The 18,493-nt window shown below is 43.3% G+C and overlaps 1 protein-coding gene across 1 annotated transcript in view; it reads left to right on the top strand.

Moving 5' to 3' along the window:
- Nucleotides 1–18,493, top strand: part of LOC107401374 (uncharacterized) — a 246,397-nt gene that overhangs the window by 176,274 nt on the left and 51,630 nt on the right. The window contains exon 8 of the mRNA XM_076573782.1: nucleotides 7,691–7,807. Coding sequence (XP_076429897.1) covers nucleotides 7,691–7,807 — 117 coding nt within the window. The remainder of the gene's footprint in view (nucleotides 1–7,690; nucleotides 7,808–18,493) is intronic.

An 18,493-nucleotide genomic window follows, 5' to 3' on the forward strand; every position in this document is an offset into this window, starting at 1 on the left:
CTTGTGCCAGCTCCTGACAGTCCTGTGGTACAATCCTATTATATGTTGACCAAGAGTTTAACATTTGCTTTACATATTGGGAATGCATGCCATAAGATACTATTGCCTCCTTAAACCTTTTAAATTCCAACAGTTCAATTGGAGCCCAAATATTTTGTGTAATCATTTGATCAGGCAACTGCTGTACGGTTACAGGATAAATTAAGGGTGACTGTGTGAAAACAGGCTTTCTTTCTATAACCTTATGATCCAAACTTGAAACAACTTCACTGTTAATTTCTTCTGTCTGAATTTTTACAGGTTTAACAAGTTTTTCTAAAGCTGTCATCCTGTCACTTAAATCGACTATCTTTTTAAATTGTAAAATGAGGATAAGCATAGTGATAAACTGCATAATTCCAATAATACTAATCTTCTCATATAGTTGTTCCATTGTCAGACTGCCTAAAATTTCAAACAAAACCCAATTTTCTTCCAATGTACACATAAAACCCATTTTTTTTAAATGTGGAAAAACTTTGTTTTTTTAAATAGTTTCCTTTATGACTTACCAAATCTGCGTAGAACAGTAGAAATCCGAGCGAATTTCAAAACAGCCACCTAGTGTCCTAGGTATGAATTCAGAGAGAGAGAGAGAGAGAGAGAGAGAGAGAGAGAGAGAGAGAGAGAGAGCAAAACCGAAAGTGAAAGCAAAGGCGTAGCCGGCTAAAGCTTAAATCCAGCCACTTGTTCCCTCTTGAGCAGAGTCAATGCTTGGCTTTACAGGCAGGGGCCCTGTTTAGCAGCGCAGGCCTGAGTTGTTTGTAGCACTGGCTATAAGCAAGCAGTTCCCAGTTAGTCCGGCCTGAGGCCAAGCAGACCTGGGTGGGGGCTAGGGAGCTGGCTGCTTGGACTAGGGAGCCGACCCCAAGCAGTTTTTAATGGATTCTTGTCACGTTGGGCGCCAGATGTAGATGTAACCAATCGTCTTATTAAAATAAGAAACACAGAGTCAATGTAAAAGAGAAAGCCGAGAGGTCAGAGCTCAGACCTAAAATCTTAACTCCTGCATGCAGTACTCCTAGCTTCCCCGAGAGAGAGCTTCTTCCTGTTTGTCTGTCTTTAAATAGTCTTTCTGTTCTGCCTTCTCATTGGATGTACACCCAACCACATGACTGCCTCATCACTGCCTGTAAGTACTGCCCTCCGAGTCTTAAAGGCATATGTCTCCAATACTGGCTGTATCCCTGAACACACAGTAATCTACCTAGCTCTTCTAACCACCATGCTCTTGCTATGGCTCTAGTAGCTCTGACCCAAGGGCAACTTTATTTATTAACATACAATTAAAATCATATTTCAGTACAAATAAAAACATCACCATAGTTGTATAAACTGTAGAAACTACAGAGGTCAAGTAGTGTTCCTCATAATGTTTTCCTCCCACCAAAAATCACTCAAAAACATTCAATATGAATCTTTTATTTGTGTGCACTAACATTTATATTCCTCACTGAAAATAATAGAAATAATCAAAATTTGATAGATGGTTGTGTGTTCCTCTTCCTGTGCTCTTTCATTTTCTTGTTGTTTCTCACTAGTTTCCTGGGGATATCACTCTCCCATCTCCATAAATTTCTCTTGGATTTCTTTACTCATTAGTTTGTATATTTCTGAAAGTTTATTCAGTGCGGCCTTGATCAGCCACCATTTTAATAGCACAATGTACTGACAAACTCCAAGTTCTCTGAAAGTTACTTCTGACATCTTTACTTACTTTTGATAGAGGTGATTGAAGCTTGCTGTGAATTTCATAATTTACAAATCAACAAATTAACTTGCTTTCCCAATTTTGGGTTTACTTCAGGTGACCCAAAAGGTCCTAAATCCCCCTCATGAAATTGATATTAGATACTGATGTTAGGCATAGCATGCATCTAATTCATATGTATGCTGTGAATATAACTATTGTCAAAAATGGCCATTCTTATGTATTTGAATTGAAGTTCCATACTGACTTCCTTTGAATTAAAGTTCCTTAAAAATCAAAGCCAATTTTGCTGTGCATTTAGATTTTGCTCCTGACACATTTCAGTTTTTATCAATAGTATACTTCATAACTATGTTAAAAACAGTATAAAGACTAATAATGATGTGTGTATATCACATTACATACCACATATCACTCAGTAGGTATATCATGCATGGCACAATGATATGTATTAAGAATTGGTTTTAAGTGTTGCCAATCATTGTTGTACATTATGAATTATAAATGACATTTATCTTTAGCTTAATTAAAATGTAAGAAAAATCAAATCTCAAACTCAGTGCTGTGCCATATCTACAATCCAGGCTACCTGGAGGCTGAGGTCTCAGGAGCATACATTTACAGCAGAACAAGTCTCAAGTTTTGAAGAGATCAACTTGGACTTGAAAATATATACTTGTTCTGTACATTCAGTATTTCTTATATGTATATGTTTTAGGTCTAAATACATGGGACTGGATAATCTGTCCTGGTACACATCTCTGGAAAAGACTAATTTTTTCTCTGTCAGAGGTCATTAAATATTTCTTACAGACCATCTAGTGATGAGCTCTCATGAGATTTTCCTTATCCAAATTAGCATTTCAACTGATGGTTTCATTTTTCAGATCTCATTTAAGCAGCCATATTATTGAGATTTCATAGGTATAGCTTCCCTGCCATAGCTGGAAGACACAATCTTTTAACAGATATACTAATACTCCAACTCTTATCTTTCCACCTCTTTTTCAGTGATGTTCCTTGACCTGGAGATGTAAGAGTTGTGGTGTAGATATTTCAGCCTGAGTTTTGTAAATATGTAAATACAGATGTAATTTATGAATACTCTAAGTAGAACCTTATACCAGTGTGTACAGACCTATAAAGAGCTATCCATTATATGTGCATTTAAGACGGGTTTTTATTTTTCTAGGTGAAAGATTAATCATAAAATTTCTTTTTTTATGTTTTTTTTTGTTTTCTTTTATTTAATAATTTAATTTTACACATCAGCCACGGATTTCCTTGTCCTTTCCCCTCCTGCCCCCCCAAACCCCACCTTCCCCCCAACCCACCCCCCATTCCCATCTTCCTCAGGGCAAATCATAAAATTTCTTGTATGATATAAAAAGTTCTACTCTAATTCCTTTACTCTCTGTTACTGGATTTGAGAAACATATTCTTCTTCCCACTAATCCAAATAGTCTAAAAGAGCTACAGGGTCCATGCACTCATAAGAGGAAGCCATTTCTCCTAGGTTAGTGATGCATTCTATAAATGCTTGTCTAAAGGAATGGGACAGAATGTACATTCTCATGCACCCTGGTTAGAACTGTATTTCACAAGTTCTCTAATAAGGTATTTATAATAAAATGATATAGACCTATAATGACCAGAGAAAATGTCTTCCTCTGAAATAGAATCCTTATGAGGTATTCATCATAGGAGATCTCTCATGGCCTGAAAGAATGCCACATCTTTACACCTTCTGTTTAGTAATCATCTCTAAGTCTTCCAGAGCAGTGCATTTCATTGATAATCATGTAAGGAGAGTATGTTCTTGAAAGATAGATTTCTTTATTCTAGATGAAATATCCTTAAATACAATTTTTCAAATTAAATGGACAGTTCTTATTTTCTTCCTTCTGTATATTGTAATAGGAGTAATGCCAAAGATATTTTCCATAACACTTACATTCCTATAATGAGCTGGAGGAAATGTGGGCTTATAAAATGGGACCTGTGTAATATAGAAGAAATATTGACTATAGACACATGAATCTCTCCCACCTGCCTATTCCCAAATAACCAGTCGGAGGCTTATTATCAATTACAAACTGTTTCGTGTATGGCTCAGGCTTATTGCTAGCTAGCTCTTACCTCTTAGATTAGCCCATTTCTATTAATTTATGTATTGCCATGTGTTTTGTGGCTTTACCTGTGTTCTATTACATCTTGCTCCTCTAGAGGCATGCATTGTCATCCCTAACTCCATCTTTCTTCTCCCCGTATCTCTCCTTGGATTTTTCACCTGGCTCTAAGCTGCCTTGCCATATAGGCCAAAGAGCTTCATTCATCATCCCATAAGAGCAACACCTATTCGCAGGGTTCGAAAGACCATTCCGCAGCAATCGACAAAACTTTCATTGTGGATTGGAGAAATTAGCCACATTCTTATCCAGCTACATAATTTAAATGTTCTCCTACGTGTTTTGCATAAGTTTGCAAGTAGCTCAATATTGTACAGTTGTAAAGATGTGCTCACAAAATAGAATCTACTCATTCTGTGTTAATCATGCCTCATAGACTACATTTCAATTATCAAATATTGGATGAACGTGGTGTCTTCCAACCTTTTATGTAACCAATTTCAAAAAATTCTAACATTCTTCTTGTCCATAGTGCTATAAGATTTAAAAATGTGATAGTGTATACTTTTCACACAGCTTCTTCATTAATTGTAAAGAATGCACCATTCATAAACTTTTGTTTTGGAAAACAACAGTTGTTTCGTTTTCTTCTCTATTATGTAACTGCATTATCCAATGCAGTAACTATTTCTCCAGGGTGAAAATCTACCTAGATCATGCTCATGTGTTATATATCCTAAAATGAGAATACAGAATCTTGGTATATAAAAAGAATATATTCATTCATGACAAAATTTTAACGTAAGTTTCTGTCATGAAATGAAAAAAAAAAAAACACCATGGACATGATATCTTCTAGACACAATGGATCTGATGCACAAGTGAATTCATAAAGACTGTGGCAGAACACAAAAAACTTGCACAGGTTCAACTACATGGAGTTCCAGCATTGAGGAGGGTGGAAAATGAAGTAGGGTTCCTATCCCTAACAAAGAAGGTATCTGAAATTTATACCTACAAGAAAAGGGAAAACCTGTTTTCTATAATGGAGTGACTCTGTGTGTACAAAATCCCATGGCCAAGAGTAGTTGGCCAACAAAAATGAATTCCAGGTTTTTTTGTGTATGTGTCAGGGGGAATTTGTGTTTTCTCATTTTTGTTTTTATATTTGTTTTGTGGTATTATTGCAAAAGAAAAAGAAAAGGGAAAGCTAAAGCTTAGGTTCATAATGTGGAAGGGAGGATCTGGAGTGAGTTGGGGGAAGGGAAAGCATGATCAAAATATCTTGCATGAAATTTTGAAAACCAGTAATCTTGTAATTGTTAAAAAATATGGATCTAAAAAATAAACATTTTAAACATTAAAAAAGTAATTTATAAAAGGAACAATAGACAGCTAACAACTACTGAAAGAGGGAAAATTAGTCTTTTCCAGGGATAAGTCCCCTAGTGGTCATGCAACAGTATTTAATCACACACTCTAAATAGCCAGACCTCCAACTTAGGAAGGAACCTAAGGCTCTTGCTCAGTGAGTTTCCCATGACCTTCATGTACATACCCTCTGCTCATCCATGCCTTTTCAATCATGTCCATTCTTGCTCTTTTAACAATAGCTAGGAAATGAAAAAAATCTTAATGTAGTTCAACTGATAGATGGATAATGAAAATGTGGTACATATACACAAAAGCAACATGAAGTGGACTCAGCAGGTTACATTCTCTCTCTCTCTCTCTCTCTCTCTCTCTCTCTCTCTCTCTCTCTCTCTCTCTCTCTCTCTCTGTGTGTGTGTGTGTGTGTGTGTGTGTGTATAAAACAGTAATAATTTTAAAAAGAGGCTATCAGTTTAAGAGGTAATGGAAAAACAGAATAATTTGGAAGGTGAAAACATTGGAAGAGATCAAGGAGGGAAAGAAAAAGGTAAAGTGATATAATTTATATGTTAATCAAAATATAATATGGAATTAAAAAACCAGAACTGGAGATATTCTGTAGTGCTTAAAGTGTTTCTTACTCTGCATTAGAACTAAAGTTTAGTTCTTAGAATGCAGTTCAAGTGGGCACAACTGCCTGTTACTTCAACTCCAGGGAATACAACACTTTATTCTAGCCACCTCAAGCACCTTCACACACATAACATATAGAATTACACAGAGAGACAGAGACAGAAAAATTTATTTTTTCATATATTTGTATTTTATTTTATTTTTTTCTTTAGAGTTTTTTATTCATTTTACATACCAATCAAAGATCCCTTCTTCCCTTCCTCTGCCCCTTCAGCTTCCCCTTCCCAACCCACCCTTCATTCCCTCCTACAAGAAGGTAAGGGCTCCCATGGGGAGGTACATTTAGTACAGGCAGGTCCAAGCCCCACTCCCTGAACCACGGCTATGCAAGGTGTCCCATCATAGGTAGTGCTCTCCAAAAAGCCTTCTCATGCACCAGGGATGAATTCTGATCCTACTGCCAGGGGACCACTTTAGCAGATCAAGCAACACAACTGTCACACGATGAAGAGGGCCTAGTCCAGTCCCATGCAGGCTCCACAGCTATTGATCCAAATTGCATGAATTTCGACTAGTTTGGTTTGGTCATCTCTGCAGGTTTCCCCATCATGATCTTGATGCCCCTTGCTCACACAATCCCTCTTCTCTCTCTTCGACTGGACTCCTGGAGCTTGACCTGATGCATGGTTGTGGATCTCTGCATCTGCTTCCGTCAGTTACTGGAGAAAGGCTGTATGATGACAGTTAGGGTATTCACCGATCTGATTACCAGGGTAAGCCAGTTCAGGCACCCTCTCCACTATTGCTACTAGTCTAAGCTGGGGTGGTCATCCTTGGGGACTCCTGGCAACTTCCCTAGCACTAGTTTTCTCTCTATACCCATGATATCTCCCTTTATCATGGTATCTCTTTCAATGCTTTCCCACTCCATCCATTCCAGTTCCCTTATGTTCTCATCCTTCCCCTACCCCCTAACCTCCATTGCCCACCCCTCATCCCCAGTTTACTCATGGAGATCATCTCTTTCCCCTTCCCAGGGCAATCCATGTGTCCCTCTTTGGGTACTCCTTGTTAGCTAGCTTCTCTGGAGCTGTGGGTTGTAGTCTGAGTGAGTACATACAATGTTTGTGTGAGTATATACCATGTTTGTCCTTCTGAGTCTGGGTTACCTCACTCAGGATGATATTTTCTAGTTCTATCCATTTGTCTGAAAATTTCATGATGTCATTGTTTTTCACTGCTGAGTAGTACTCCATTGTGTATATGTACCACATTTTCTTTTTTTTTTTTTTTTTTTTTTACTGTTCAGTAAATGTTTTTTTTTTTTTGGTTTTATTATTATTATTATTATTATTATTTTACAACACCATTCAGTTCAACATAATAGCCACAGAATCCCCTGTTCTCCCCCTCTCGCCCACCCCTCCCCCCAGCCCACCCCCCATTCCCACCTCCTCCAGATCAAGGTCTCCCCCGAGGACCGGGGTTGACCTGGTAGACTCAGTCCAGGCAGGTCCATTCCCCCCTCCCAGACCGAGCCAAGTGTCCCTGCATAAGTCCCAGGATTCAAACAGCCAACTCATGCAACGAGTCCAGGACCTGGCACCAATGCACAGCTGCCTCCCAAACAGATCAAGCCAACTGACTGTCTCACCCGTTCAGGTGGCCTGATCCAGTTGGGGGCCCCTCAGCCTTTGGTTCATAGATCCTGTGCTTCAATTCATTTGGTTATTTGTCCCGGTGCTTTATCCAACCTTGGCTTCAACAATTCTCGCTCATATAAATCCTCTTCTTACTCACTAATTAGACTCTCAGTGCTCCACCAGGGGCCCAGCCGTGGATGTCTGCCTTCAGATTCCTCAGTCCTTGGATGGGGTTTATGGCACCACTATTTGGGTGTCTGGCCATCCCATCACCAGAGTAGGTCAGTTCCTGCCGTCTCGCGACCATTGCCAGCAGTCTTTTGAGGGGGTATCTTTGTGGATCTCCGTGGGCCTCCCTAGCTCTCTGCTTCCTCCCCTTCTCACCTTCTCATGTGGTCTTCATTTACCATGGTCTCCTATTCCTTGTTCTCCCTCTCTTTTCTTGATCCAGCTAGGATCTCCCACTCTTTCCCTCGACTGTCGCCCTTCATTGTTCCCACTCATGACCAGGCTATTCATGTAGCTCTTGTCCATTTCTCCGTGTCTTTTTTTGGGGTCCCGTTTTCCAGGTAGCCTCACTGGTGATGTGAGTAGCAGTCTAGTCATCCTTGTTCCACATCTAGCATCTTCCTATGAGTGAGTACATACCATATTTGTCTTTCTGAGTCTGGGTTACCTCACTCAGGATGATTTTTTCTAGATCCATCCATTTGCCTGCAAACCGTGTGATGTCGTTGTTTTTCTCTGCTGAGTAGTATTCCATTGTGTATATGTGCCACAATTTATTTATCCATTCTTCAGTTGAAGGGCATCTAGGTTGTTTCCAGGTTTTGGCTATTACAAACAATGCTGATATGAACATAGCTGAGCAAGTGCTCTTGTGGTATGATTGAGCATTTCTTGGGTATATGCCCAGGAGTGGTATAGCTGGATCTTGGGGGAGATTGATTCCCAATTTTCTAAGAAAGCGCCATATTGATTTCCAAAGTGGTTGTACAAGCTTGCATTCCCACCAGCAGTGGAGGAGAGTTCCCCTAGTTCCACATCCTCTCCAGCATAAAGTGTCTTCAGTGTTTTTGATCTTAGCCACTCTGACAGGCGTAAGGTGGTATCTCAGAGTTGTCTTGATTTGCATTTCCCTGATGATTAGGGAAGTTGAGCAATTCCTTAAATGTCTTTCAGCCATTTGGGATTCCTCTGTTGAGAATTCTCTGTTTAGTTCTAAAGCCCATTTCTCAATTGGACTGTTGGTCCTTTTGATGTCTAATTTCTTGAGTTCCTTATATATTCTGGATATCAGTCCTCTGTCAGATGTGGGGTTGGTGAAGATCTTTTCCCATTCTGTAGGCTGTCGCTTTGCCTTGTTGACCGTATCCTTTGCTCTACAAAAGCTTCTCAGTTTCAAGAGGTCCCATTGATTGATTGTTTGTCTCAGTGTCTGCGCTACTGGTGTTATATTTAGGAAGTGATCTCCTATGCCAAGGCGTTCAAGACTATTTCCTACTTTTTCTTCTAGCAGGTTCAGAGTAGCTGGATTTATGTTGAGGTCTTTGATCCACTTGGACTTAAGTTTTGTGCACGGTGACAGATATGGATCTATTTGCAGCCTTCTACACGCTGATATCCAGTTATGCCAGCACCATTTGTTGAAGATGCTTTCTTTTTTCCATTGTACACTTTTGGCTTCTTTGTCAAAAATTATATGTCCATAGGTGTGTGGGTTAATGTCAGGGTCTTCAATTCGATTCCATTGGTCCACATGTCGGTTTTTATGCCAATACCAGGCTGTTTTTATTACTGTAGCTCTATAGTAGAGCTTGAAGTCGGGGATTGTGATGCCTCCAGAAGTTGTTTTATTGTACAGGTTTCTTTTAGCTATCCTGGGTTTTTTGTTTTTCCATATGAAGTTGAGTATTGTTCTTTCCAGATCTGTGAAGAATTGTGTTGGTATTTTGATGGGGATTGCATTGAATCTGTAAATTGCTTTTGGTAAGATTGCCATTTTTACTATGTTAACCCTGCCTATCCATGAGCATGGAAGATCTTTCCATTTTCTGAGATCTTCTTCAATTTCTTTTTTCAGGGACTTAAAGTTCTTGTCATATAGGTCCTTCACTTGCTTGGTTAGTGTTACCCCAAGGTATTTTATGTCATTTTTGGCTATTGTAAAGGGTGATGTATCTCTAATTGCCTTCTCAGCTTCTTTGTCCTTTGTATATAGGAGGGCTACTGATTTTTTTGAGTTGATTTTGTATCCTGCTATGTTGCTGAAGGTGTTTATAAGCTTTATCAATTCCTGGGTGGAATCTTTGGGGTCACTCAAGTATACTATCATGTCGTCTGCAAATAGGGAAAGCTTGACTTCTTCCTTTCCAATTTGAATCCCCTTAATCTCCTTATGTTGTCTTATTGCTCTGGCTAGAACTTCAAGTACTATATTGAATAAGTATGGGGAGAGTGGACAGCCTTGTCTTGTTCCTGATTTTAGTGGAATTGCTTTGAGTTTCTCTCCATTTAATTTGATGTTGGCTGTTGGTTTGCTATATATTGCCTTTATTATGTTTAGGTATGTTCCCTGTATTCCTGATCGCTCCAAGACTTTTATCATGAAGGGGTGTTGGATTTTGTCAAATGCCTTTTCTGCATCTAGTGAGATGATCATGTGGTTTTTTTCTTTGAGTTTGTTTATATGGTGTATTACATTAATGGACTTTCGTATGTTGAACCACCCTTGCATGCCTGGGATGAAGCCTACTTGATCATGGTGGATAATTGTTCTGATGTGTTCTTGGAGTCTGTTTGCCAGTATTTTATTGAGTATTTTTGCATCAATGTTCATGAGGGAGATCGGTCTGTAGTTCTCTTTCTTTGTTGCATCCTTGTTTGGTTTAGGAATCAGGGTAATTGTAGCCTCGTAGAGGGAGTTTGGTAATGTTCCTTCTGTTTCTATTATGTGGAACAATTTAGAGAGTATTGGTATTAACTCTTCTTTGAAGATCTGGTAGAATTCTGCGCTGAAACCATCTGGTCCTGGGCTTTTTTTGGTTGGGAGACCTTTAATGACTGTTTCTATTTCCTTAGGGGTTATTGGACTATTTAAATAGTTTATCTGGTCTTGATTAAACTTAGGTATGTGGTATCTATCCAGAAAAATGTCCATTTCTTTTAGGTTTTCCAGTTTTGTGGAGTAGAGGTTTTTGAAATATGACCTTATAATTCTCTGGATTTCCTCAATGTCTGTTGTTATGTCCCCCTTTTCATTTCTGATTTTGTTGATTTGGATTCTCTCTCTCTGTCTTTTGGTTAGTTTGGATAAGGGCTTGTCTATCTTGTTGATTTTCTCAAAGAACCAACTCTTTGTTTCATTAATTTTTTGTATTATTCTCTTAGTTTCTAATTTATTAATTTCACCTCTCACTTTGATAATTTCCTGGCGTCTATTCTTCCTGGGAGACTTTGCTTCTTCTTGTTCTAGAGCTTTCAGATGTGCTGTTAATTCACTAGTGTGCGATTTCTCCAACTTCTTTATGTGGGCATTTAGTGCTATGAATTTCCCTCTTAGCACTGCTTTCATAGTGTCCCATAAGTTTGGGTATGTGGTGTCTTCATTTTCATTGATCTCTAGGAAGTCTTTAATTTCTTTCTTTATTTCTTCCTTAACCCATTGGTGATTCAGTTGAGCATTATTCAGTTTCCATGAGGTTGTAGGTTTTCTGTAGTTTTTGTTGTTGTTGAAATCTAGCTTTAAACCATGGTGATCTGATAGAACACAGGAGGTTATTCTGATTGTTTTGTATCTGTTGAGATTTGCTTTGTGGCCAAGTATGTGGTCGATTTTAGAGAAAGTTCCATGGGGTGCTGAGAAGAAAGTATATTCTTTCTTGTTAGGATGGAATGTTCTGTAGATATCTATTAGGTCCAATTGGGTCATGACATCGGTTAAGTCCTTTATTTCTCTGTTAAGTTTCGATTTGGGAGATCTGTCCAGTGGTGAAAGTGGGGTGTTGAGATCTCCCACTATTAATGTGTGGGGTTTTATATGTGGTTTAAGCTTTAGTAATGTTTCTTTTACATATGTGGGTGCCCTTATGTTTGGGGCATATATGTTCAGAATTGAAACTTCATCTTGGTCGATCTTTCCTGTGATGAGGATGTAATGTCCTTCTTGATCTCTTTTGATTGATTTTAGTTTGAAGTCTATTTTGTTGGATATCAGGATGGCTACCCCTGCTTGTTTCTTAAGACCATTTGATTGAAAAGTCTTTTCCCAGCCTTTTATTCTTAGGTAGTGTCTATCTTTGAATTTGAGATGTGTTTCTTGTATGCAGCAGAAGGATGGGTCCTGCTTTCGTATCCATTCTGTAAGTCTATGTCTTTTTATAGGTGAATTAAGTCCGTTGATATTAAGGGATATTAATGACCAGTGATTCTTCATCCCTGTTATTTTTGGTGGTAGTGTGTGTGTACTTCTCTTCTTTGGGGTTTACTGTTGTGGCTTTATCTATTGCCTGTGTTTTCAAGTGTGTATCTGACTTCCCTCGGTTGGAATTTTCCTTCTAGTGCTTTCTGTAGGGCTGGGTTTGTGGATAGGTATTGTTTAAATCTGGCTTTGTCTTCGAATGTCTTGTTCCTTCCGTCTATGATGATTGAAAGTTTTGCTGGGTATATTAGTCTGGGCTGACATCCATGGTCTCTTAGTGTCTGCATTACATCTGTCCAGGTCCTTCTGGCTTTCAAAGTCTCCATTGAGAAATCGGGTGTTATTCTGATGGGCTTACCTTTATAGGTCACTTGGCCTTTTTCCTTGGCTGCTCTTAATATTCTTTCTTTATTCTGTACATTTAGTTGTTTAATTATTATGTGTCGAGGGGACTTTTTTTGGGGGTCTAGTCTGTTTGGTGTTCTATAGGCTTCTTGTATCTTCATAGGCATTTCCTTCTTTAAGTTGGGAAAGTTTTCTTCTATAATTTTGTTGAATATATTTTCTGTGCCTTTGAGTTGGTATTCTTCACCTTCTTCTATCCCTATAATTCGTAAGTTTGGTCTTTTTATGGTGTCCCAGATTTCTTGGACATTTTGGTTCATGACTTTGTTGGCTTTAGTGTTTCCTTCGACTGATGGAACTATTTCTTCTACTGTATCTTCAATGCCAGAAATCCTCTCTTCCATCTCTTGCATTCTGTTGGTTATACTTGCATCCGAAGTTCCTGATCTTTTACTCAGGTTTTCTATTTCCAGCATTCCCTCTGTTTGTGTCTTTTTCATTTTTTCAATTTCCCTTTTCAGATCTTGGACTGTTTCCTTTGTTTGTTTCATTGCTTTTTCATGATTTTCTTTCAGTGCTTTATTGTTTTCTTCCAGGATTTTAATGTTTTCTTCCAGTACTTTATTGTTTTCTTGGAGGGCTTTATTGTTTTCTTCTAATTTGTTTGCCCTTTCCTCTAGTTGTTTACAGCGTTCTTCCAATTTTCTTGTCTTTTCCTCTACACAAGCCTCTACCTTCTTCATGAAGTTACTCATAAGGCTACTTTCTTCTGCTTCTTCCAATTTTTGGTGTTCAGGTCTAGATGTTGGAGGCGAGCTAGGTTCTGGTGATGCTGTATTGCTCTTCATTTTGCTCTATGTACTTCTGCTTTGACGTCTGCCCATCTCCTTGTGATTCCTTCTTGGTCTTATCAGTGGACTTGTTTCACAAAGATCTGACAGACTCAGGAAGACTCTCTCTCTTGTCCAAAAGGGAGTTCTCTTGTCCAACTCTTTGGTCCAGAAGGGAAGTCAGGGGCAAGCTCTGGTCCAGAATGGCAGTCGGGGACAGGCTGGGAGCTGGGGGCCGGTCTCTAAGTCTCAGGAAGTGGGTGGGGTCTTGGGCAGATGGGCGTGGGGGCAGGGCGCGGAGACTGCAGGGGCTGCCGGGGGCTTGGAAATGGGGATCCCTCCCGGTGGGGCTAGAAGGGGAGCTGCCCGGTGGCCAGAACCTGGTGCCAAGTTGGGCAGGCCTCTCAGGAGTGGTTGGTGGCCAGGGATGGGGTCCTGGCTGGACCCAGGCACTCACCTCTGGTCCAGAAGGGAAGTCGTCAGGGGCAGGCTGGGAGCTGGGGGCCGGTCTCTAAGTCTCAGGAAGTGGGTGGGGTCTTGGGCAGATGGGCGTGGGGGCAGGGCGCGGAGACTGCAGGGGCTGCCGGGGGCTTGGAAATGGGGATCCCTCCCGGTGGGGCTAGAAGGGGAGCTGCCCGGTGGCCAGAACCCGGCGCCAAGCTGGGCAGGTCCTCCCGGGGTGGCTGGTGGCCAGGGATGGGGTCCGGGCTGGACCCAGGCACTCACCTCTGGTCCAGAAGGGAAGTTGTCGGGGGCAGGCTGGGAGCTGGGGGTGGGTCTCTAAGTCTCAGGAAGTGGGTGGGGTCTTGGGCAGATGGGCGTGGGGGCAGGGCGCGGAGACTGCAGGGGCTGCCGGGGGCTTGGAAATGGGGATCCCTCCCGGTGGGGCTAGAAGGGGAGCTGCCCGGTGGCCAGAACCCGGCGCCAAGCTGGGCAGGTCCTCCCGGGGTGGCTGGTGGCCAGGGATGGGGTCCGAATTGGACCCGGGTACTCACCTCTGGTCCAGAAGGGAAGTCTTCGGGGGCAGGCTGGGAGCTGGGGGCCGGTCTCTAAGTCTCAGGAAGTGGGTGGGGTCTTGGGCAGATGGGCGTGGGGGCAGGGCGCGGAGACTGCAGGGGCTGCCGGGGGCTTGGAAATGGGGATCCCTCCCGGTGGGGCTAGAAGGGGAGCTGCCCGGTGGCCAGAACCTGGTGCCAAGTTGGGCAGGCCTCTCAGGAGTGGTTGGTGGCCAGGGATGGGGTCCGGGCTGGACCCAGGCACTCACCTCTGGTCCAGAAGGGAAGTCGTCGGGGGCAGGCTGGGAGCTGGGGGCCGGTCTCTAAGTCTCAGGAAGTGGGTGGGGTCTTGGGCAGATGGGCGTGGGGGCAGGGCGCGGAGACTGCAGGGGCTGCCGGGGGCTTGGAAATGGGGATCCCTCCCGGTGGGGCTAGAAGGGGAGCTGCCCGGTGGCCAGAACCCGGCGCCAAGCTGGGCAGGTCCTCCCGGGGTGGCTGGTGGCCAGGGATGGGGTCCGGGCTGGACCCAGGCACTCACCTCTGGTCCAGAAGGGAAGTCGTCGGGGGCAGGCTGGGAGCTGGGGGCCGGTCTCTAAGTCTCAGGAAGTGGGTGGGGTCTTGGGCAGATGGGCGTGGGGGCAGGGCGCGGAGACTGCAGGGGCTGCCGGGGGCTTGGAAATGGGGATCCCTCCCGGTGGGGCTAGAAGGGGAGCTGCCCGGTGGCCAGAACCTGGTGCCAAGTTGGGCAGGCCTCTCAGGAGTGGTTGGTGGCCAGGGATGGGGTCCGGGCTGGACCCAGGCACTCACCTCTGGTCCAGAAGGGAAGTCGTCGGGGGCAGGCTGGGAGCTGGGGGCCGGTCTCTAAGTCTCAGGAAGTGGGTGGGGTCTTGGGCAGATGGGCGTGGGGGCAGGGCGCGGAGACTGCAGGGGCTGCCGGGGGCTTGGAAATGGGGATCCCTCCCGGTGGGGCTAGAAGGGGAGCTGCCCGGTGGCCAGAACCCGGCGCCAAGCTGGGCAGGTCCTCCCGGGGTGGCTGGTGGCCAGGGATGGGGTCCGGGCTGGACCCAGGCACTCACCTCTGGTCCAGAAGGGAAGTCGTCAGGGGCAGGCTGGGAGCTGGGGGCCGGTCTCTAAGTCTCAGGAAGTGGGTGGGGTCTTGGGCAGATGGGCGTGGGGGCAGGGCGCGGAGACTGCAGGGGCTGCCGGGGGCTTGGAAATGGGGATCCCTCCCGGTGGGGCTAGAAGGGGAGCTGCCCGGTGGCCAGAACCCGGCGCCAAGCTGGGCAGGTCTTCCCGGGGTGGCTGGTGGCCAGGGATGGGGTCCGGGCTGGACCCAGGCACTCACCTCTGGTCCAGAAGGGAAGTCGTCGGGGGCAGGCTGGGAGCTGGGGGCCGGTCTCTAAGTCTCAGGAAGTGGGTGGGGTCTTGGGCAGATGGGCGTGGGGGCAGGGCGCGGAGACTGCAGGGGCTGCCGGGGGCTTGGAAATGGGGATCCCTCCCGGTGGGGCTAGAAGGGGAGCTGCCCGGTGGCCAGAACCCGGCGCCAAGCTGGGCAGGTCCTCCCGGGGTGGCTGGTGGCCAGGGATGGGGTCCGGGTTGGACCCGGGTACTCACCTCTGGTTGTACCACATTTTCTTAATCCATTTTTCTGTTGAGGGGCATCTAGGTTGTTTCCAGGTTCTGCCTATTACGAATAATGATGCTATGAACATAGTTGAGCATGTGTCTTGTGGTGTGATTGAATATTCCGTGGGTATATGCCATAGAGTGGTAGAGCTGGGTCTTGAGGAAAATTGACTCCCAATTTTCTGAAACACCACCATATTGATTTCCAAAGTGGCTGTATAAGTTTGCACTCCTACCAGCAGTGGAGGAGTGTTCACCTTGCTCTACATTCTCTCAAACATACGCTGTCTTCAGTGTTTTTGATCTTAGCCATTCTGACAGGTGTAAGATGATATCTCAGAATCAGTTTGATTTGCATTTACCCGATGGCTAAGAATGTTGAGCAATTTGAGAAATTTAATTTTTTTAATTTAAGAATTTTTTATTCATTTTACATACCAGTGACAGATCCTCCTCTCATCCCTCCTTCCACTCCCCTACAGCCTTCCTCCCCCTTACCCAACCCCCATCCCCTCCTCTGAAAGCGAAAGGCCTCCCATGGGGAATCACCAAAGCATGGTACATTCAGTGGAGGCAGAACCAAGGCCCTCCCCCTTGCATCATGGCTGAGCAAGGTGTCCCACCATTGGTAATAGGCTCCAGAAAGCCAGCTCATGTACCATGGATAGATCCTGATCCCATTGCTAGGGTCCCTTCAAGTAGACCCAGCTACACAACTGTCTCCAGTGTGCAGAGGGCCTAGTTCAGTCCCATGTGGGGTTCCAAAGCTGTCTAAAGTTTGTGAGTTCCTATGAGCTTGGTTCAGTAGTCTCTGTATATTTCCCCATCATGATCTTGACCCTCTTGCTCATAGAATCCCTCCTCCCTCTCTTGGATTGGACTCCCTGAGCTTGGCCTGGTGCTTGGCTATGGATCTCTGCATCTGCTTCCATCATAATGATGACAGTTATGCTATTCACTAATCTGATTACCCAGCTGGGTAGTTCAGGCATCCTCTCGACTATTTCTGGTAGTCTAATCTGGGGTTGTCTTTGCAGATTCCTGGGAATTTCCCTAGCACCAGGTTTCTCCTTAACCCCATAATTACTCTCTCTATCAAAATATCTCTTTCATTGCTCTCCCACTCCATCCATCCCCCCCTTGACTATCCTGTTCCCACATGTTTTCATCTCCCCTCCCCTCCCCATATTGCCCCCCATCACCAGTTTACACATGGAGAACTCATTTATTTCCCCTTCTCAAGGTGATCCATGTGTCCCTCTTAGGATCCTCCTTGTTTCCTAGCTTCTCTGGAGTTGTGGGAAGAATAACTACTATATAAATAAAATTTAAATTAATTAGAAATGAAACATCTATTATTACATTGAGGATACAAATAAAACAACTGAATGTATAAGAAAATTAATACACAACTTGGATGTGAAATTCAGGAGAAAGAATGTGAAAACTACCACAGTAATTTTTCCAACATAATATTTGTATTGCTTATTGGGAATTGCTAAAAGTGTGTAACAATCACATTAGCTTCCCATTTCTCCCAGGTCCACCACCCAACACCTGTGTCCCTGCTCCAAATACACCAAGTAGAATTTGTGTTGCTCATGTACTCATTGGAGTCACTGGCTATTGGGAATTTCACTTTTGCAGGTTTTCTTTACTGGAAATATGTCTCTATACACAAAGCATAGAAATTCTTTCAAAAGAATCAGCATTAGAGTGAAAATCCAGTACAAAAACATTAGAGATACAAAGGTATGTGTATTATTATATTTAGATATTAATAAATTAAAAGTAATGAGCACATCTTTTATGATCCCTGAGATGCTACTGTTCAGAGATTGCGTTTGTTAATTTTCTGTTTCTATGATAAAACATCATGACCAGAAGCATCTTACAGAATGAAGAGTGTATTTAGGCTTTAAGTTCCAAAAGCATAGGAGTCTATCATGGTGGGGAGACTTAGCACAAATGGCCAACCTGGGGGCAGGAAAAGGAAGCTTAGAGGTTCCATCTCAACCACACTCAGGAAGCAGAGAGCAAACACAATGGGCAGAGACTATGACCATTCAAGGCCTGTCTCCAGTGACAGATGTCATCTATCAAAGCTCCATCTCCCAGATGTTCCACATCCTCCCCAATTAGCACCACCCTCTGGGACCAAGTGTTCAAATAGCTGAACCTGTGTGGGACATTCTCGTTCAAAAGTAGCTCAGACAGCAAATATAAGTATCTAACACTATAGATAGTGTGTGGAGATTTTCAGGGATAGAAAATATGCTCTATGAAACAACAGCAGAAATTTCCTCATATCAAGAGAAATAAATACACCCAGGTACACAGAATAAATTTAGAATCACAACAGACATGACCAGATAAAAACTTCTCCTCTTAGTATTGAAATCATGTAAAACTAAAAACATTTTTTCATTTCGTTTTCGTTTTTGTTTTTGTTTTTGTTTTTGTTTTTGTTTTTCGAAACAGGGTTTCTCTGTGTAGCTTTGCTCCTTTCCTGGGACTCGCTTTGTAGCCCAGGCTGGCCTTGAACTCACAGAGATCCACCTGGCTCTGCCTCCCGAGTGCTGGTACTAAAGGCGTGCGCCACCACCGCCCGGCCTCATTTCATTTTCTTAAGGAGGTTCTCACTATGCAGCTCTGGCTCACTAGACCAGGCTGACCTAGAACTCACAGAAATCCATATGTCTCTGCCTCCTGCCAAAGGCTGGGATTAAGGAGTGTACCATCACTCCTGAG

This window comes from Peromyscus maniculatus, chromosome 6 (assembly GCF_049852395.1).
Source record: "Peromyscus maniculatus bairdii isolate BWxNUB_F1_BW_parent chromosome 6, HU_Pman_BW_mat_3.1, whole genome shotgun sequence".
NCBI classification, from domain to species: domain Eukaryota; kingdom Metazoa; phylum Chordata; class Mammalia; order Rodentia; family Cricetidae; genus Peromyscus; species Peromyscus maniculatus.